At 42.3% G+C, this 21,792-nt stretch overlaps 1 protein-coding gene across 3 annotated transcripts in view; it reads left to right on the forward strand.

Annotated features, from left to right (window-relative positions):
• l1cama (L1 cell adhesion molecule, paralog a) overlaps window positions 1–21,792 on the forward strand; it is a 78,365-nt gene that overhangs the window by 32,851 nt on the left and 23,722 nt on the right. For all 3 annotated transcript variants that reach the window (XM_072656421.1, XM_072656423.1, XM_072656422.1), the window contains exons 2-11: window positions 6,903–7,291; window positions 11,033–11,047; window positions 13,543–13,645; window positions 14,336–14,520; window positions 16,867–16,989; window positions 17,152–17,322; window positions 17,855–17,969; window positions 18,896–19,080; window positions 19,450–19,581; window positions 21,575–21,718. In XM_072656421.1, coding sequence (XP_072512522.1) covers window positions 7,153–7,291; window positions 11,033–11,047; window positions 13,543–13,645; window positions 14,336–14,520; window positions 16,867–16,989; window positions 17,152–17,322; window positions 17,855–17,969; window positions 18,896–19,080; window positions 19,450–19,581; window positions 21,575–21,718 — 1,312 coding nt within the window. In that variant the 5' untranslated portion in view covers window positions 6,903–7,152. The remainder of the gene's footprint in view (window positions 1–6,902; window positions 7,292–11,032; window positions 11,048–13,542; window positions 13,646–14,335; window positions 14,521–16,866; window positions 16,990–17,151; window positions 17,323–17,854; window positions 17,970–18,895; window positions 19,081–19,449; window positions 19,582–21,574; window positions 21,719–21,792) is intronic.

The following is a 21,792-nucleotide window of genomic DNA, read 5'->3' on the forward strand; positions in this document are numbered from 1 at the left end:
TAAAGGCCTTTTAAAATGAATCATTGCTGTGATGTCACAACCATGAGCTCATATGACCTCCCATTCAGCTACAGCTGTCCTGCTCTCCCATTAATGGTAAAGTGAAAAGAGGAAATTTTATTTATTTGACTTTTCAACATAATTTAAAACAGGCAGTTGTGTTTTACAATGTGTCCCAGTTTTCATGATTAATGGATGAATAGAAATGCTCAAAATTGACTTATTTTTATTATTTATACATTGACTTATCATTGAAAGTTAAAAGTCTTCTCCTATAAAATTGCCATTTTGGAGATTTTTTTGGGGGTAGTTTTTGCATGACAGTGATGATGGAAAGAAACACCGGCCATTTCAGCCTGTTCATTTCTAACAGAGGTGAAAATAGGCAAGTTTAACTGTTTATTACCTTTTGTTTGAGTCTACAAAATCACAGCCATGTTCAGTTAAAGAAATAGAATAAAACTCAGGACTGCAGAAACCTGACACTACCAGCGTTTCTCCTGCCCAGTCTCTTTACCATCATTATTCTGTTCTCATTCACTGCCCTCAGTGTCTGTGAGCATGTCACGCTTGGTTTGGTCACCTAGTTACCGGCCGCCGTTTGATCATGCGTTGCTGGGCGATGGTTTGATTGGCATGTGGCTCCCTCGAGAGCGGGCGTGTGACTGTGCTAATCCAGCCGCACGCTTGGCGCTACTGAGCACTGCTGACGGCCAGCGCGTTATCACACACCCCTGTTTCCCCGCCGCTCGCTAAATACCCAGCGCAGCGTGGCCCAATTCATCCTCTTTCAATGGCATTTGTTAAAGGCCAGAAGAGGCTCGGCCGGCCTGTAATTGGCTGCCGCCACCCCTCTGCGAGCGATCCTCTGATCAGTCAGCAGCAGTACCCTAGATCCAGCTCAGAGAGAGAGAGAGCGGGAGAGAGAGGAGGAGAGAGAGAGAGGAGGAGAGAGAGAGGAGAGAGAGTGGAGGAGAGAGAGAGGAGGAGAGAGAGAGGAGGAGAGAGAGAGGAGGAGAGAGTGGAGGAGAGAGAGAGAGGAGGAGAGAGTGGAGGAGAGAGAGAGGAGGAGAGAGAGTGGAGGAGAGAGAGAGAGTGGAGAGAGAGTGGGAGAGAGAGAGGAGGAGAGAGAGAGGAGGAGAGAGTGGAGGAGAGAGAGAGGAGGAGAGAGAGAGTGGGAGAGAGAGGAGGAGAGAGTGGGAGAGAGAGAGGAGGAGAGAGAGAGGAGGAGAGAGTGGAGGAGAGAGAGAGAGGAGGAGAGAGAGGAGGAGAGAGAGAGTGGAGAGAGAGAGGAGGAGAGAGAGAGAGAGTGTGGAGAGAGAGGAGGAGAGAGAGGAGGAGAGAGAGAGAGTGGGAGAGAGAGGAGGAGAGAGAGAGGAGGAGAGAGAGGAGGAGAGAGAGAGGAGGAGAGAGTGGAGGGAGAGAGAGAGGAGGAGAGAGAGGAGGAGAGAGAGGAGGAGAGAGAGAGTGGGGAGAGAGGAGGAGAGAGAGGAGGAGAGAGAGAGGAGGAGAGAGAGGAGGAGAGAGAGGATGGGAGAGAGAGAGAGAGAGAGAGAGAGGAGGGAGAGAGAGGAGGAGAGAGAGAGAGAGAGAGAGAGTGGGAGAGAGAGGGAGGTGAGAGAGAGGAGGAGAGAGAGGAGGAGAGAGAGAGTGGGAGAGAGAGGAGGAGAGAGAGAGGAGGAGAGAGTGGGGGAGAGAGAGGAGGAGAGAGAGGAGGAGAGAGAGGAGGAGAGAGAGGAGGAGAGAGAGAGTGGGAGAGAGAGGAGGAGAGAGAGAGGAGGAGAGAGAGGAGGAGAGAGAGAGTGGGAGAGAGAGGAGGAGAGAGAGAGGAGGAGAGAGTGAGGAGGAGAGAGAGAGAGTGGGAGAGAGTGGGAGAGAGAGTGGAGGAGAGAGAGAGGAGGAGAGAGTGGAGGAGAGAGAGAGGAGGAGAGAGAGAGTGGGAGAGAGTGGGAGAGAGAGGTGGAGGAGAGAGAGGAGGAGAGAGTGGAGGAGAGAGAGAGGAGGAGAGAGAGAGGAGGAGGAGAGAGAGTGGGAGAGAGAGAGAGAGGAGGAGAGAGAGAGTGGGAGAGAGTGGGAGAGAGAGGTGACGCATCGATTGTGGAAGCAGCTGTGTGATTTAGTTGGGGAGGGGATTACTGTCTAAACCGTCACCTCCATCACCCCCTCTACCCCCAACACCCCCCCCCCCAACCAAGCATCCCCTCCCTCTCTCTTCCTCACATTCTCTTATTCACCCATTTCTATTCCCTCTCTCTCTGCCCACACCTCTTACCCTCTCTCTCTCTCCCCCTCTTTCTCTCTTCCTCCTTCTCTCTCTATCTCTTTCTCTCTCTCTCTCTTTCTCTCTCTATCTCTCTCTCTCCCTCTCTCTCTCTCTCTCTCTCTCTCTCTCTCTCTCTCTCTCTCTCTCTCTCTCCCTCTATCCCTGTTTACCACTCTCTCCCTCTTTTTCTCCTCTCTTGCTGCCTATCTATCGAAACATATCTATCATCTCCCTTTCTTTCTTTCTTTCTCTCTCTGTCTTAGTCATTCTCTCTCTCTCTCTCTCTCTCTCTCTCTCTCTTCTCTCTCTCTCTCTCTCTCTCTCTCTCTCTCTCTCTCTCTCTCATTTATTCTTTTTCATTGTTCTCTTTCTCACTCTCTTACTCACTCAAACATTCCAGCTCACTCGCTCACTCATTTGTCTCTTTCTCTCGTCTGTGTCTGAAGGAGCTGTTGAGGGTAAAGCGCTGATGGGGCGCGATGTGTTCAGTGACCTGACTAAGCCGTGTTTCACACCAGTATTATTCCTATCATCTCTGAGACATGACTTTGTTCCAGTGTTAGATCTGTGGTTTGTTTCACACACACACACACACACACACACACACACACACACACACACACACTCCAACTGTGTCCAAACAGCGCTGCTGAAATGTTTATATCTCATCAGTTTACTGACCTGACGAGAATCGCAATCAAGGAAATGGTGACTTTGGCAGGAAGGAATGGAACACTTACCCCCCCACCCCCCCTCCTCACACACACACACACACACACACACACACACAGACACAGTCCTTCTTTACTCCTCCTCTCAACCTTCTGTCGTTCTCCAAGGTCGCTCGGCTCCGTTGCCTGGTGCTTTCCGCTGCCAGGATACAGCGGAGCTCCCTCAGCTTCCCGCTGCTTCAGACCTGGAGCACCAGCCAGAAAACATTCAACCTCCTGCCCTTCATCTCCTTCAGTCTCTCTCCATCCCTCTCTGCATCTCTTGCTCTCTTACTGTCGCTCTCTCTCTTTCTCCATTTAGCTCTTCCTCTCTAAATTCAGTTTAAATTAAAATCTGTTTTTGTAATTAATTCATTTATCTTCTCATCCACTATTCAGGGTCTCAGTGGGTCCGGAGGCTATCCGGAATTATTGGGTGGAAGAAAGAAATACAGTTCAGTTCAATTTAATTCAATTCGAATCCATTCAGTTCAGTTCAGTGCAGTGATTCCTACTCAGGTCACAGTGGGTCTGGAGGTCGGAGGAATCATTGAGTGCAAAGATTGAAATTAGCTCAATTCAATTCAATTCAATTCAATTCAATTCAATTCAATTCAATTCAATTCAATTCAATTTAGTTCAATTCAATTCAATTCAATTTAGTTCAGTTCAGTTCAGTTCAGTGCTTTGTTGGCATGACCAGATATAGATACAGTATTGGCAAAGCATCAGCAAAATAGCAAGCATGAACATGCAGAAAATGAAGAAATTTTTTAATAATAATAATAATAATAATAATAATAATAATAAACCGTATGTAATTGCTGTACAATATACTTAAGATACATAAAAAATATTCAAATCAATAATATAAAAGTTTGTGGACACTCCTTCTAATAAATACATTCAGCTACTTTAAGTTGCAGCCATTGCTGACACTGATGTGCCAAAGCACCCACACAGCTTGTCCCTGTAGAGAAGAATTGCCAATAGAATAGGACTCGAAGGAAGGAAGGAAGGATCTGGAGCAGATGAACCTATTGTAGGGAGTAATAAAAGTCTATACAAAAAAGTGCAAATAAATCCTCACATATTTTAGATGATGCAATAAGTCCAGGGCTAACAGGTGCTTTTAGCACTGAGTTGTTTGTATTAAATAAAACTTTGAGTCTATTGTGATTTGTTTGTAGATTTGGTTTATGGGGAGAATTGCTGCCTAGCTGCTTTTACGGCTTTTTGGAATTCAGTCAGACTTTTTTTATATCGCAAAAACCTGTGATGTGTTTTTTCTATTTTCATTCAGCTCGCCTGCATTCTTGTCCGAGGCTGCGTTCACACTGCAGGTAAAAGTGGCTGAAATCGGATCTTTTTTGTCATGTCTGAACAACCAGCTCAGACTTCACATGACAACTCGACATTCATCATAAATGCTCGCTAGGCAGAGTGGATCATGTGAAGCATTGCTCTTTTGCTCTCGCTTGCACGTTCTCTCTCTCTCTCTCTCTCGCTTGCACGTTCTCTCTCTCTCTCTCTCTCTTTCTTTTCTCTCTCTCTCTCTCTCTCTCTCTCTCTCTCCCCCTCTCTCTCTGTTTTGTGTGTTTCTCTGTTTTGTTGTTAAGGCCTCAGGGGATCTTCCTTTGTGTGTATTTGTGATCTTTGCTGAAGAAGAAAGAGAAGTGTTAGCAGGCTGGATAACGTCAATAAAAGGGGGCCATGCTTTCAGCCTGTACATGTGGTGTGTGAATGTGTGTGTGTGTGTGTGTGTGTGTGTGTGTGAATGTGTGTGTGTGTCTGTATTTGGCATGATTTTGGCAAGCTTGTCTCCAGATGGAGAGCGTGAACTGTTCCTGGAGAGCGGCCCTCACCCCTGCAGCATGACTGATACCATCTCTAATAGGTGCTTATCTACACGCTCATAAAAGAGCTCTTCAGATACTCCAGAGCAGTTCACTGCACTGCTTCTCAACCTCTTCCTCTCCTTTTTTATTCTCCTTTGTGTCGTCTGCGTTTAATCAGAATGTCGATGACATGTTTACATACAGCAAATGCTTTCAGTTGGACTCATCTAGGAGCCAGTATGTACATTTAATGAGGTCTGTTGTTCTTTCAGTGGAAGCCAGTGTGAAAAGTTACGTATTATGGATTTTGTTTCTAGGTATCTAAACTGACTTCTGTACGTGGCAGTATCAAAGCATAAGGTACACAATATAAACAAAGGTATTGGGACACCTTCATGTTACACCTACAGGAGGTTTTTATCATATCCCATTCTAAATCCATAGAGATTCATATAGAGTTGGTCCCCCTTTGCAGCTCTAACAGCAGGTTTGCTCCTTAGCACTCGGTTCCCCCACTTGGTGACCCTTGGTGGCTGAGTTGCTGTGGTTCTTAAACACTTTCACATTTCCATAATACCACTCATAGCTGATGGTGGAATTTCACCAACTGACTTGTTGTTGCAGCGTTGGCTCCTATTACAGAACCATGCTGGAGTTCAGTGAGAACCACCCATCCTTCAGAACCACCCATTCTTTCACTAATGTGTGTAAAGGCAGACTGCATGGCTAGGTGCTTTATTATATACACCTGTGTTGATGGGATTAAATGGAACACCTGAATATAGTGATTAAGAGGTGTGTCCTGTTGTCTATATAGTGTATCTCTGTACTCTAGCCTATTCACACTAGCTTGGGAGCGTCAGCGAAAGCGGAAGTATTTCTGAATAAGAGCATCTGCTTAATGCCAAATAATGCCATAATAACTCCCAGCGTATACACATTTCATTCCAGTACTGTATTATCCGGTTTACTCCAGTATTCTCTATTACTTGAATGAGTAGTAAACTGCAGCTGTGAGAAAATATTGATATATCGAAGTATCGCGATATTATGTGTTACAGTACTGTATCAATTTTTATGAATAGTTTACATGCAAAGATTGGTGTCAGACAGTGGTTCCTTATTTGCTGTGTGTAAACCCTGGTGTCTAGACAGCAGTATTGTCCTCTGTATTCAGATCTGATTGAATAAAAAGTAAACATTTATTTTACTCAGATTTAATACAAATGATTGTATGTTTTTTATACAATGACATCTTCCTGAAATGTTATTTAAAAAATTCACAATATTTTTCATTATAGAAGCGCATTATATTACAATGAGTGCTGGACAGTATGGCGGTACACGATTAAATTTAGTCCTGCGGTGCATGTTTCTTACATACTGTAATACCACGGTTTACAACAAAAAGGACAGACAGACATTTAAACACATCACAGACAGCTTAAATGCTTAGCCCTAGCATGGTGCTAGAAAGAGTAGGCTAGCACCAGAGAGCACACACACGCTCACTGCACATGGAGCGCTGGGCTGTTTTTGCTTCTGCCTGATAATCCCACCACTACTGTCAGCCAACTTGTGATTACAAGAGAGGTCGTTAACGAGCAGCTCTGAAAGACTCAGTTACTACAGGGACCTCTGTGCAAACTGGTGTGGCTATTCTTTGGTGATAGAAGTTTAAGGGGTTAAATCAGCCCTGTAACCCCTGTACGGTCATGTTGCTACAATTCATTGTACTGTACAACCATGTTAAACTGAAGTGAATTGAGTTTAATTATTGTACACAAACATGCCTTCCTATTTCGTGATGTTTTTGCCATATTCCTCTGTGCCACACACTTTTAGTAGTGGATTTAAAGGGCGGTATGCAGGGATGTGTGTGATATTTTGACCCCTAATGAGGATATCCTCATTGGCACGCTCTCTGCTCTTCATCTGTCTTCTCTTTGGCCCTCTCCTGGACCATGTGGTGGTCCGAATCATTTTTCTTTCCTCTGACAAGTGTTGGCAACCCTCCCTCTTTTTTCTCCACCTCCCTCACTCACCCTCTCTCTCTCCCTCTCTCTCTTTCCCTCTCTCTCCTTTTTGCAGCAAGAAGACAGCAAGAGGGCGTGGACCTGTGAGCGAGCAGGCGGAAAGAAGAGCCGGAGCCAGTGTGGAAGAGAGAAGCTGAGGGGGAGGATAAACAAGACTGGTGAGACAGAAGGACGAGAGAGAGAGAGAGAGAGAGAGAGAAAGAGAGGGAAGGGAGTTGCCCGCCCGTGGGCTGCTGGTCAGAGGCTGTCCTCGTTTGTCCTGTTTGAGCTTGGAAGCAGGTGCGGCTTTGATGGGACAGTGAGCAATGCCTACCACGCCACAACAGCAGGTGGGCAGCAGGGGGCGCCGCATGCCTTCCTCACTCCCTCTTCTCTGTGTCCTCTTCCTCCAACTGACCCTCACTTCTATGCCAGGCAATGCTGCCATCCACATTCCAGACAACTGTGAGTATGAGCTTTTGTCATACATGAGACTGTGTGTGAGTATGTGTGTGTGTGTGAGTGTGTGTGTGTGTGTGTGTGTGTGTGTGTGTGTGTGTGTGTTTCGGTTTTGGTACATTTTCATGATCTCTAGAACCAGTGAAGGTGTGACCTACAATTTCCAACATTATAGTTATATTTATTTATTATTTATTATTTTAAAAGTGTAAAACTAACTAACGGCGGCACAGATCCAATAAATAAAAAAAATTAAAAATTACGGATATTGTTGAGAAAACAATAACAAATCCAGCCTAAAATACCACAGCATGTAGCATAACCGAACATAAAAGCAAAGACAAGCACCTCCTATCATAACAGCAGTAGCCACATGTAGCCTAACATTAACAGAGGACGAGGAGCTAACTACAGTTGTGTGCAAAAGTTTGGGCACCTCACAGTCAAATGTGTCTTTAGTGCAATAACACACACACACACACAAGAGAGTGAGCGAGATCCACAGTAGTTATCACTTATATCAACGACATTATCGACATATATATGTCTGCTTGCCTGACGGAATCCGATCACAGAAAACGCATTCTGTTTCACAATGTGGACACAGATCCATCTCTGAGCACCTCCGAATGTGGTTTGAGCATGACATGCACACAAAACCCAGCATTTGAAGCATGCTTTAGAACATGAAGAAACACAAGATGAGTTTTGAGAAGTCATGCTGTGACTGAATTCAAAATAGCCAATCACAATCAAAGGTACAGGGATTTCATGAAAAGAACACATTGCCAACTGTGAAGGGATCTATCATGCTTTGGGTTGTGATGCTGCCAGTGGCATTGGCAATATTAGCGATATTGCACAGATGGAGTGCAATAGGACTCAAAAATGGACTCAAAAAATGGACTCAAAAATATCAGCAAATTGCAATGCAAGCTGAAGCTGAAAGAGAATGGTTTCTATAACAGAAAAAAATGATCCAGAGTGTACCTCAGAATCCACCATGGAAACATTTGGAGTGGCCCTCACAGTCCACTCATCTGAACATCACATAGAATTTGTGGATAGACTTAAAACAAGCTGTGCAGCAAAAAGATCCTAGAATATCGCAGAAGTAGAGGCCTTCTACAAAGAGGAATGGGAGAACAACAAAATGTGTCATTTGGTCATTTGTCAAGTGTGCTTAAACTCTTGCATAGGACTGTACGTACGGACACCAGTCACATAAGGTATAAAAACATATGCGTATAGTGTGTGCACATTCTTTCAGTTCTTGCAACAGTGTGTGTGGCCTTTGTGGGCTTTGTGGTGAAGGTATGTGTGGAGCTGAGGAGCTTACGGTTCTAGGTGTCTTTAATTGCTCAATTGATTGTGCCATTGATCCGGTTTCCTCAGCGCAGATGTGTTACTGATTAGGGAGGGTGCTCAGTCACACAGTGATATATGCTCAGCACAAGTCAATCTGCAGAAAGGAGAGTTTGCCCCTTGCTCCACTAGCTTTTCCACTGTCGATGACCTAGTGCTGTTACTCTGCACTTTCAGCCAACAGCAATGTATCACTGATTCACAATAGTACAGCTTCTTCTATACACATTCAAGCGGAATGAGGGGGGCGACTTGAGTGTGTGTGTGTTTGGGGGGGGGGGGGTGCACATGTGAAGGTGGAAATATAAAGGTCAGTGCATCTCTTGATTTTCATTTATTGACCTTTAAGTGCATAGATAGATGTGGCCATTGCAATCGATAACACATCCACATTAAAAGGTCTGGTGCACAGGGTCACTGGGAGCAAGGGGAACAGAGTTGGTGCTGTTTTTAGTGCTATTGTGTGGAAAGAAAGTATAGTGAGGGCATCTCCTGGTACAGAGCAGGGCAGAAGGAGAAAGGCAGCGTCTTTTATTACGGCCTCGCTTAGCCAGCGCATTTCTGTGTCTCACAGGGCTTGTGTGTTTTGGCCAGCCACAGTGGAATCCAGGTGTCGGCGCTGGCATAGTGTCTGATCTTTGTTCTGCTCTTTTCTAAGCCATCACACCCCCATCTGCACTGAAAGGCATTGCACAATAACAGCAGAAGAAAATGATGAATAATTTGTCAATAAATTACATTACAATTTCCTTTCATTTACCCTGATTAGTATCTGGGTTTGTGTCTATGTGTGCCAAAATGGTAACTTTACAGAAAATCTTAATTTTCAATGGAAGTCAATGTAAAAAGATTTTATTTAAATTCATTTTGAAACATTTCTGCTCCATTCATCATTACATTCTAAGACGTTGTAAAGAAACTTCACATTATGTCAGCACCAAAAATGTAAACAATGGATGTCATGATTTTACAGCAATTCTTTGTCATTTTTAAAAGCTGTTTGTCAAAGAGAAAACTCATGTAAGATTAAGTCACTGGTTTTCAACCACAACAAAGAGAGCAGAATACAGGGACGATTGATATACATATACAAAAAGAACATAAAGACTAGGCCAATAACTATACAGAGGAAACGTACAAATCAAAAGAAAAAAGTGTGTATACACACTGGAAAGGGCAACACTATGCTTGTCTTTAAGGACTATTAATGTACTAATTAGATTTTTTCCCATTTTCAGTGATACTGTTTCATTCAGCCCATCAAGGAGATGGAGACACGTTCATATGCTGCCACCCTAGTTAGCAGAATATGCCAGTCTGTGTTTAATGGTGCGTGAGCTAATTTTCATTGTTAGAGCGGTCTCCCACTCAACATGACGGTGGTCTGAATCCATTCAGTCTAGATAGCTGGGATTGTATATTTTAGGGTGGACAGGTCCCCCAATAAAAATTCTACATAGTCTTGTAAAAATATGTGGAAATAGTACCACCAGTGAGATTGGGTGGAAAGAGGCGAGATAATATGCAGCTACTCTAAATGGGCTAGCCCATGGATGACCTAGTAAAGAGTCCCTGATTGGTTGGCTGAGAACATGTGGTAGTGACGTGGGTATTAAGGGAATAATTGGTGTTGACAAAAGACGTGACAATAGCTTCAAATGAAACAGTCTGTTTCTGTTACTGCACCTTTAAAACATATAAATGAGCTCTGTTCTGATTGGCTGTCCTGGGTTGTGGTCCTAAAAGCTGCAATATGAGTGGGCGGGGCAAAACTGAGGTTGGCCAAATAGACTTAGTTGAGTTGATGAGGATTGAGTTGGTTCTTGAGACATCAGAGAATCAGGGATTCCAAAATAGTATGTGTTTTTGGAGCTTAGTTTTTATACATAAGCAGATTATATATAAGATTCTTCTCTAGCCGATGACTAGCAGCATGACCAGGATTCAAACTAGCGATCCTCTGGTCATAATGACAGGGCCTAACTCCGCTGGACCCCTCGGGGCCCATGGGAATGTGTTGCTACATGATCTTCAGTGATGCAATATGAAATTTCATTCACAGTGGGTTTTACATTGCCCAGCTTAAATACTGAATACCTGTACATGCACACCCCCATCCAAGGCTGGTGTACAACCGTCCAGCGATTAAAGCAGATAAATTGGTGCTGGTGCTCATATTGACAGTTGGCAGGTACTCGAGGTATGAAGTGCTTCAATGCTCAATATCCTTGAGAATAATGGAAATGTTGCATTACACTGATAATGACTGTACTGTATATTATACATATGTGTTGTGAAAGCTGACTGAGTGTGTGTGCTCATGTGGATAAATATCCAAAACTAACAGACTCTTTCTTTCACTCTTGCTGACTGTCTGGACAGACCACATGAAAGAACGTAAGTGCTTGTAGTGTGTAGTGTTCTGTCCTATATATGCGTGTGTGTGTTGGTATATGTGTGTAAGTCCTTTTAAACCGTGCTCATGTGTACACTAGCTTGTTCTGGTGCAAAATGTATACATGTGTGTTGTATATGTGTACAGTACTGTGAAAAGCCTCTGCCTCTTTCCCAAATTCTTCCCAATTTATGTTTGCATATTTGACATATATAACTGATTCAGTATCGCTAGGTGCCATTAACCCACCTGAGAGACCATGGCCAGTTCTGCTCTCTCTGACTCCAGCTGCTGATGGCAAGCATATGAAGTCCTATATGAAGATAACATGAAGACCTATATCTAACTGTGAAAAAATTGCTCTCTTAGCTACTAAATCAACCAGTTAATCAAGTTCAGTTGACAAACGAGTTCAGTTTCGCTAGCCACACCCAGGCATGATTACTGCCAGCCCTTCTGAATCTAATCTTCACTTAAGGCTAGAAGGTCTCAAAGAACATCACAGGATGCCATGTTCTAACGAGATTCAAATACAGTTATACAAAAAAGTAAAATTAGGGGGTAATGTGGCAAAAATAGAAGAAATTTGGAGCAGCAATAATATTGTTGTGTAGTGAAGCAAATCACCTGTCATAGCAAAACGTTGTTTTTGCAAAATGAATACTTTCATAAAAAAAAGAGTCCAACTTTAAATTCTAGGTAAATGTTTTGATTTGTGGTCAGTTTGGACAATTTTTACTGGTCTGTTTATTATAACAAGTTTTAACATGACAGTAATGCTGTGTCACACGAGTCTGGTACTGTCTGTTGGCTGTGTATGAGATAAGGGTCTCTTCAGTAGACATATCCGCTTATTCCAGTAATGGAGGGCAGCCTGCGGCAGATTAACTACATTTCAGATGAAGCATTAGCTTTATTCCTTTCAGTGGTTGTGATGTTTTCATTAAACCATCTGTAATCTCCATAGCTCTCCCACACTCCCATCCCTCTATCGGCTCCCCAGCTCTCCTCACTCTCTTCTCCTTCCTCTCTCACTCTATTCAGAGAGGTGTTCTCCACCTCTCCTTGACACTCTTTATCCATTTACATAGACACACAAGCTTCAAACATATGAGCTTTTCTCTGTTCTCCTCTGCTTTGTTCAAATTAAGATGCGTAAGCTGTCTTACAAAACACTGTTCACATCTGTGTGTTTAGCTGAGTTGAGGCAGAAGAAAACTGCATTAGCAGGACAGTGCAGTGCTGTCTGCTCAAACCTTGTGGAGCAGAGCGTAAAGCAATAATTTAGCATATCACACAAACGGCTCTTATATCCAAAATCAATTATTATTATTTATTACTATTGATCCATTCCTCATCAAATTCTCACACAATGTAAAAAACTAAAATAAAAATCAGATAATATGAAAATGTAAAAAACACCAAATATAAAAAGTGTACATAAAAATCATCAAACATTAACTGTGTACAGAATCAAAAAAAAAAAAATATATATAGGTAATATAGAGGATGGATAGATCTTCTAATATCCTCCATGCAGCTTTCTTAAGGCTGTCAGTTGGACAGTTCACACTTTCTCATCAAGGACCTTCAATTTGGAACAGTCTACCACCTCATCTAAAAAAACTGTGCTAGCCTCATTTGCTTCAAAACACAGGTTAAAACTCATCTACTCTAAGTCTGACATATTTAAATGCAAAATATGTAACTATGTTGTTGTGTTTTATCTGTTTATTTGTTAATTAATTAATTCAGCTGTATTTTTAAACTGGTTTTGAGGGAAAGTACTTTGTACACTGTATAAAATATTAATGGAAAATTAAATGTATTATTATTATTATTATTATTATTATTATTATTATTATTACACACTCTTGGGATAAATTACCTGGGTAAATAAGTCACATCTTCTACTTCTGCACGGTCTAAAGCATAATTGCTGTTCATTTGTTTGTTATATGTTAAATTCAGAAAATAAATAGAAAAGTCTAAAATTGAGTCGTGCAGAGTATAAAATGTGCAGAAAATGCCCAAAGTGTTTTATTGTTTTTTGTAGAGGATTTATTTGTGTATTTTCACCAAAAAAATCTACATTCAAACAAAATCAACAAATTTTGCACAGGATGGTGTGTATATATCACAAATATAGAAAAGATTTGACTGTGCATTCTTTCATTGTATAAAAGCATCTGTGTTGGTGTATATTTGTCTGTATGCCTGCTTGCAAGCAGCAAATGTTTCTGTGTGTGTTTGTGTTTCACATGATTACTATAAAATCACTCACAGTAGAGTATTCTCTCTGACGCCGCAGCTGAAGTACCGCGCTTATGAAGGGTTTACTCTCATGGCGTCCTTCAGGACAAATAGAACTAAATTGCATAAATATGTTTTCTTATGCTTTCACTATCCCACTCATCCTGTCTGTCTGTCTGCCTGTCTGTCGATCTGTCTGTCCCTCTGTCTTTCTATCTAATTTTGCCTTTTTCTTTCTCCACAGTCAAAAAACCCCCAATGATCACTGTCCAACCAGAGTCCATCACTGCCTTCTCTTCTGATGAAATTGCTCTCAACTGTGAGGCTACTGGGAATCCCCCTCCTATGTCAGTATCTATGTGTGTGTGTGTGCTCATGTGTATGTGTGTATGAACAACACTGTCCTTTTACAGTTTTCACATTTTACAAGATCTGTTACAATTTCTTCATTACATAGGGTTAATCAATTTTCGAAATTATTGATTAAAATGATTAAAACACTGATTTTAACACATGCGATCTAACGCAACGCAGCTAGTAGCAAGCATTACCAAGGCTTGCAGTACTGTTACCTGTAACTTAAGCGTAACACCTCCAACAGCTCGCAGTCAGCATGGTGTGATACAGGGTCTGGTCCAGCTTTATGTGGAAAAATCCAAAAATGTCCTTATTGAGAACCGGGCCACTACAGGAATAAATGTGCTGTCACTGATGGCTGTTAAATCTGAGCTTGTCAGAGACTTCGCCTTTGTTGAAGCTTTAGTTTACTAAAAGGAAAGCCTGGAAAAAGCTGATAATCTAACGGTAAGATATTCGACCACATTTTATCTGAATGGCCAGTGCATATGACGGAAGAGAGATTAATTATTTGGTAGAAAGCCTTGCTGTTCTACAGAAATATCCACACAGCTAAAATAAATAGCTACATTGGGCCTGACTTCACGTTTGCGCCCAGGGGCCTATCATTTGATGGTCCGGGCCTGAGCAGAACAGTTTTAGTGTTTAAACTCTCCTTCTATCTTTTCATGGTCCTACAGATTTCGATGGGTGAAGGATGGAGTGGAATTTGACCCATCCAGTGTTGCCATGTTGCTGTCCCCTGACTCTGGGAGCTTCAAGGCTAAAGATGGAGCCATCCACCACTTCCAGGGCAACTACAGCTGCTATGCCTCCAACGAGCTGGGCACTGCTGTGTCCAATGAGGCTCAGATCATCACTGAGGGTGCGTTACACACATCCCTGCACATCTTTTACAGCCTGTTGCATCAGCATGTTTTGTTCAACTCATTGTTAATTCACACATTTGTGGAGATTGCTTGTGTGCTTTCTGACACACTGATATGGATGGACTGAAGCATACCATAGCATAGCAGTACTTTTGTTCGTTTGTGTTGATCACACTTTGAAATACACTGTCAGAAACCACATCAACAAGTCTGTTTGAGATTGCATAACATCTTGACATGGTTTGTGGCCAATATGTGGTGATTCAGAATGCTAGCAGTGGGTTACTTGTTTAATTCTTAGCTATGTTAGCCTTGTAGCTTCAGTGCAGAACTAAAGAAGCAAACTTTAAACATCTTGGCTGATTGACTACATTCAAGGTATACAGTTAGCATAGCAAGACACAGATAACATCAGCAACACTGGTGAAGTAAACACACTGATTATCTTCATCTACAGTGTCTGTTAAGGGGTGGATATATTAGGCAGCAAGTAAACAGTCAGTTCTCTTGATGTGTTAAAAGCAGGACAAATGAGTAAGCATGAGCAATCTGAGCTTTTTTGACAAGAACCAAATTGTGATGACTATACTATTGGGTCGGAACATCTCCAAAACATCTGGTAGGTCTTGTGGGGGTTTCTCTGTATGCAGTGTCTACAAAAAAAAAATAAAAGATCAACCGAGAAACCGGTGACAGGGTCACTTTTAGGATCTGCTGCTAAACTCTTGGTGCTAGATACCACAGGACACCTTCAGTGGGTCTTGTGGAGTCCATGCCTCCAATGGTCAGATCTTTTGTGGTGGCAAAAGCTTGACCTTCTCAGTATTAGGCAGGTGGTGATCAGTGTGTACTATTCACAGCTAATTCGTATCAAAGCAGGGGAATCAGTGTTTGTAGTCTCACAGTATCAAGTCAAGTGTGGCAGAGAAACATCATGAGGAACTTTAAAGTGAGCACACAGATGTTCGTTTGTCGGGGTCTTGAGTTTCAACAAAGTGGAAATTCTGGCTCTAAGCCATCAAACATACATATGCCCTTAGATTTAACGTGTCTGCTACCATGTCTGCTTACATAAACATGGGCCAGCAACAGTTGTTATGCACCGCTAGCTGTCTACCTGTTCCCTTTCATGCTCCGCTCTGACCTCACCCCCAGTTGCCGTGACAACGGTTACCCCAGAAACCAGGTTGAGTTGATGCGGTGTAAGTGTTTCAGCAGGGATAAGCCCTCTTGGGACTACTGGTGCTGGAAGTGAGAGCACTCAGCATGCACACGGCTAACAATAGCTACCAGCCTAACAACCTCATTTATATGGGCCAGAGGCAGCAGGTGCAGCCTGTCATCTTTTAAATATGAGCTTTATCACACATTTAGATTTCCTCATTTTCAGATACCTTACAGTATCTGACTTCTAGTGCCTTTGATGCTGTAAATGGTACTGTCATGTAAGGCATCTTGTTATTTAGCATGTATACATTACCTATACATGACTTCAGTTATTGGCTACATTCAGTTTAAGGGTGAATGTCACCAGTTTTTAAATAAAAAACTGTAATATCAATATTGTAATATTTCAAAATGCAGATTTTCTATTCTAAGTATTTTTACAATTTCAACTAATTTCAAGAATTTTCACAATCAAGTCTTGAACTTATAATCCCCTCACACATATTTCACAGCTCTAGAATGGCACACCTGTCTAACTGGCTGCTTGTTAAGTGACAGGTAATAATTCAGCTTCAATCCAATTAACACGACAGCTGTGAACTGTGGTTAGGTGTCAGAGGATGAAGAACTTTCTGTGATGTTTATAGAGGCATTACAAGATTCCATTAACTGTTAAAAATGCAAAATTCTGGCTACCTGTAATGGTCCACCCAGAGTGTGGAAGCTGCTGTAGTTCTGTACCATTCTGTAACTTCTGCACCAATAAAAGTACTTTCATCCAGTACTTTTGGGATGAATTGGGGAGTTGGGGATAAGGTGGGGTGGTAATCATCAAACTTCCTGACCTCACTAAAACTCTTACTGCTAAGTGCCATCAAATCCTCACAGCAGTTCTGTAAAATCGAGTGCAAAGCCTTCTTCCCTGGACAGTAGAGAGAGTTACACCAGCAAAACCAGAATAAACTCTTCTTCTATACCCTTGATTTTAGAAGAAGCAATCAATGAGCAGGTGTCCAAATATTTTTGTCCATATAGTGTATATTATACTGTTTATTATCTGGGTATTTCAAAGCACAGAATTCTAAAAGAAGCGGGTGTTCTTATTTCTTTCTTAATTTTATGTTTCTACTGAACTAGTGATGAACAATAGTTGTCCTTGGATCCTCTCTTTACAGACACCCCTGCGATACAGAAGGAGAAGAAGGAGAAGAAAACAGTGGAAGAGGGAAATGCCGTGATCCTACATTGCAACCCTCCGAAAAGTTCTGTGACTCCTGTGATCCACTGGATGGACAAGAGTGAGTCAGCCTAGCCTAGTCTGTTTTTTTATTTACAGCAAACAGCACATCATCCTACAGTGTTAGAATCCAGCTCCTGCCATCACGTGTGCCTGTGGACACTTGTCTTATCATGTACTGTAAAGAAGAGACTTGACTCTGACCCCTTCTGTGCTATTCCAGGGCTTCGGCACATCCACCAGAGTGAGCGTGTGACTCAGGGCCGTGACGGCAACCTCTACTTCTCTTACGTGACCACAGAGGACAGCAGGAGCGATTACACCTGCAACGTCCAGTTCCTAGGCGCCCGCATTATCGTGGCCAAAGAGCCAATCAGCTTGAACATTGCACCCTGTAAGTGCAAGAGCTACGTCATGAATAATGGGGGTTCTTTATGATAAAGGCAGGGGGTTTCCAGAAAACAAATTAAATCAAGATTCATTTGTTATCCTTGTCGTTATTTAGTGCTTCTTCAAAGCTAAAAAGCTTCTGTATAGCTACAAAAGGGTTCTGCTATTGTAATAGAAAGTAAATAAGCCATAGAAGTTCTTTGATCAGAATCCATTTTATTAAGCGTGTAGGACTGAGCTGCAGTTCAGTTTTTCAGTAGAGCTGCAAATGGCTGAGCAGTCAACGATGAGTGATGGAATGAACATATGCCTGCTGTGATGAAGATGTGCATGATGCAGCTCCACCTGGACCTCAGGCAGTGCCTGAACGTTCCTGGCCTGCAGGGACCAGCTTTTGTGTTTCTGCTTGTTTCTGCTTGACAGTTCGTGTGTGTCCATGTCTATTTTTTCTTCTGTAGCTCAGTCTCTCTGTTGTTGTTCTCATTTCCTCATCCACTCCTCTACAACCTCTCTTCTTCCTCCCTCTCCGTCTGTAGCTAATGCAGTGGTGCGGAACAGAAGGCCCCAGATGATGAGACCCACTGGTTCCCAAAGTACCTATACAGTGCTGAGAGGCCAGAGTCTAGATCTGGAGTGCATTGTCCAAGGCCTGTGAGTGACATTTTTGTTGTCAGTTGTCAGGCTAAAACAGTGTTGACTCTTGTCAGTGTTGCTGAGGTCTTTTTGCTTGCCCATTTCTCCCACATTCAATATATTGACTGCGGGATCCGACTATTCAGTTACCATCGAAAATACAGTATATCATACAGGGCTGCGATGGCTCAGTGCTTAAAGCGCCAGGTTATTGATCACAGGGTTGTGAGTTCAGTTTCACAAAGCCACCACTGTTGGGCCCTCGAGCAAGACCCTTAACCCTCTCTGCTCCAGGGGTGCTGTAGCATGGCTGACCCTGTGTTCTGACCCTGGCTTTCATTGTAATGTAAAAGTATTATTATTCATTTATTTTTGGACAGTGACAATATGTATACTATACATGGGACATACACTATGTGTTCAAATGTTTCCTTCTAATGAATGCATTCAGCTACTTTACACACAGCCGAATGCAGTTCCTATGTACTTGGGTAGTTCCTATGGAGAAATACTGCCTATGGATTAGGACTCTCTGGAGCAGGAAAACATAAGTCTGTTGACACCATGCCTAATGCCAGATGTAGGTTAGAGGTGTAAAGTCCCCCCTAAGAACTGTATTCTCTGGAATGATGATTGATGCTCCATCCGATATTTTTGGAATGGGTTGAGGAGTTGGGGATGAGGTGGGGTGGTGATCATCCAACATCCTGACCTGCCTAATGCTCATGCTGCTGCACAGTAGAAACAGTTACTCCAACAAAAATATAAAACCTTCTTTTTGACAAAAAAACTTTGACTTTGGAAGAAACAATGAATGAACAAGTGTCCCAATACTTTTGTCCATATAACGCATACATAACCCCACATGCTGACCTGTGTGTGCTTGGTCTGCTCAATCTTTATCAAAGTATATCTCATTCCTACTAATCTCTGTCTGTCATCAGCCCCACTCCTTCGATACAGTGGGTGCGGAAGGATGGAGTTCTGTCTGAGTCCCGTACCTCCATAGAGAGTTTCAACAGGGTGCTGCATTTCAAAAACATCTCAGAGAGTGACGACGGGGAGTACCAGTGCACTGCCACCAACACACAGGGCACTGTCACGCACACCTACACCATCACCGTGGAAGGTACACTTCACTCTGTATCCCCGACAAATCCCTTTTAGTTAAGCAAACTAGCCCACTTATTCACCGGAGCATTAAATTGTAGGGCATCTGGGCAAGGGCGACTTAATAAAACACTGCAACTGCAGCGCGCCAAGTCTGTACAAACTAATTAGCAACTGCCTCCACAAAGACATCCTCTAATTAGATGTTTTGGAGGGTGCCAGTAACTCAAAGAGGTACAGGTTTAGCCTAATAGGTTTTAATTTTCTGCGACTGCAGCCAAACATTGTGTGGCTTCATTTGCACAGGAGGGAATATTGTGGTTAGCATAGCTGTCTGCTGGAATAGTCATGTTCATAGGTCTGTGTGTGTTTTGTATGTTTACTCCAGCTGCTCCATATTGGATTAAAGAACCAGAGAGTGAACTGTATGCGCCTAAAGAGACAGTGAGATTGGAATGTCAAGCAGATGGCATCCCAACCCCCGAAGTCACCTGGAGCATCAACGGAAACCTTCTCGCAGGTGCCTGCATAGCATTTATGCATGTTTTCATCTGTAGATTATGGCTTGCTTACTGTATCCCCTGATTTTCTGTAAATGAGACTTTTAAAACTTTTACACTAACAAGATTTGTTCTTTGCACCAAATGAAGTTTGAGACATATGGGCACCAGTTTAGCACTCTGCAAACTACATGCTTAATTAATCACACAGCATCAAGCCAAGTGGTTTCTAACACTGTAGGATGATGTGCTGTTTTCTGTCTACGAACATGAACAGAAGTCTTCACATAGCTCAGGATTGCTGCCATTACATCACGTTTTTCGTGAATGTATGATTTTAGCCGTACTGTGTGTGTTTGTCCATTTTTAAATAGGGTAGGGTTACAGTTAACAGTAGGGTAACTTGGGAGAAGAAGGTCCTCAGCATTTCCCCTTTTGCATATAAATTGATTATTTTTGTGTCATACTTTCATCTCGTACTAATAACAGGGTATAACGGCATGTGCAACCGCGCTTGAAGTGGGTGCCTCTGCTAAGGTCTGCAAACTTCCTGCTGCTAGAATCATGTCGAGATAATCTTCTGCTGTCTGCAGTCTCTGGTTATTTCTCATGAACACACCAGTGAAACTAACACTCACAGTAAGAGTGATCAGATACAGAGCAGCCGGTTAACCCAAGCCCAGTTTCTTATTGGCCATGTAAAAGGGAGAGAGAGTGTTTACCATTTAACAGCCATCTTTAATTTGTGCTCAGGGGGCAACCTAATCCTACAGCTTAACAAGTTGAATCCAAACAGGCCTAAATATTACTGTATCCTAAGTGTGTTCATACTAAATATTAGGGCTGAATGGATCACGTCTAATACAAAGCAAATAAGTGTCATTATTTTACTCATTTTTAGTAATTTATTGTTTCATGAAAAAACAAAAAAAAAAGTGGGCATGAAAAAGTTTGGAACCCCCTACCTTAAGCTGTAAGCTGTAAGCTGTAAGCAACATACCATGCTAAGCTTAGATTAAGATGACTGTCTATAATAATAAAAAATATAATCATACTACTACATACAACTACTGGGGATCCTACTACCTACTTGACCCATTACACCCTACTAATAACAATTTCAATTCATTATATTTTACCCATGAATAATGGTGTGACTGTGCACGTGAACCATGGATTAATCACCAAAGTAGAACCATAAAAGTGTGGAATACAGTTTTACTGCTGCTGTTACTTTTTACAGTAATAATTCTCTCAGTCTGGACGCAGAACTGCAGTAAAAACACGCAGACTGAGCAGCTGTCCGTCACGTGAACAGAGCAGGTGGATAAAATCGGTGCAGTCTGTAAACACTGAGCCACCAGAGCCATAAGCTGACACATCGACCATGCCCACACATCTGAAAAAAAATCATTAAGCAGTAACACAAAATACTTTCAAACTAAAAGCTAAAATTACAGTCTACCTGTATTTGTTTACCTTTTTATTTTTTTCCTGAATTTGTGACTCAAAATTCCTTTAGATTTCCTTTACACCACTACATATAAAGCATACATTTGGTAACACCTAGATGACATATTGATGTCAAATTCACCTGGGAGGCTTCTAACCCCAGATAGGGGGTGCCATGTAAAGATTTCCTTTTGTTGTGCTGCAAAAACAGAATTGACTGCAGTTCCAGCTCATTTCCTCTAACTGTAGGCGTATGGATTTTCATCAGTGAATGGGCACTGTTATTAAGCCAATATATTACCTATAATATCAGCAAAAATATTACCTAACAATCTGGTTTGAGGCAAGTAAGTGTGTGATGATGTAGGCATGCAGTTTGTATGGTTCTTAACTGGTGACGGTAAGCATTTGTGAGTCACATTAGCTTTATGGCCTCTGCTGTGTAGCTTTTTGATTGACTGATCGACTAGGAAACTGGGGAAAATAGTGCAATTTGATGTTTGGCTCAAGCATCACTTTAGAGAAAGAAAATTGTGTTGTAAGAATACAGTCTTTGTGTAGGTATCGACCCAGACAACAGGCGTACAGTAAAGGGAGGCACCCTTATACTGAAAGATGTGGAGCTCAGTGACACTGCAGTGTATCAGTGCAAGGCTTCCAACAGTCACGGCACCATCCTTGTCAACACCTACGTATTTGTTGTTGGTAAGCATCTGTCTGCTGTTCATTTTGCTATGTTAATGGTAATGATAGTGATTATAGTTTAGGACCAGTAAACA

The sequence above is a fragment of the Salminus brasiliensis genome, chromosome 14 (assembly GCF_030463535.1).
Source record: "Salminus brasiliensis chromosome 14, fSalBra1.hap2, whole genome shotgun sequence".
NCBI classification, from domain to species: domain Eukaryota; kingdom Metazoa; phylum Chordata; class Actinopteri; order Characiformes; family Bryconidae; genus Salminus; species Salminus brasiliensis.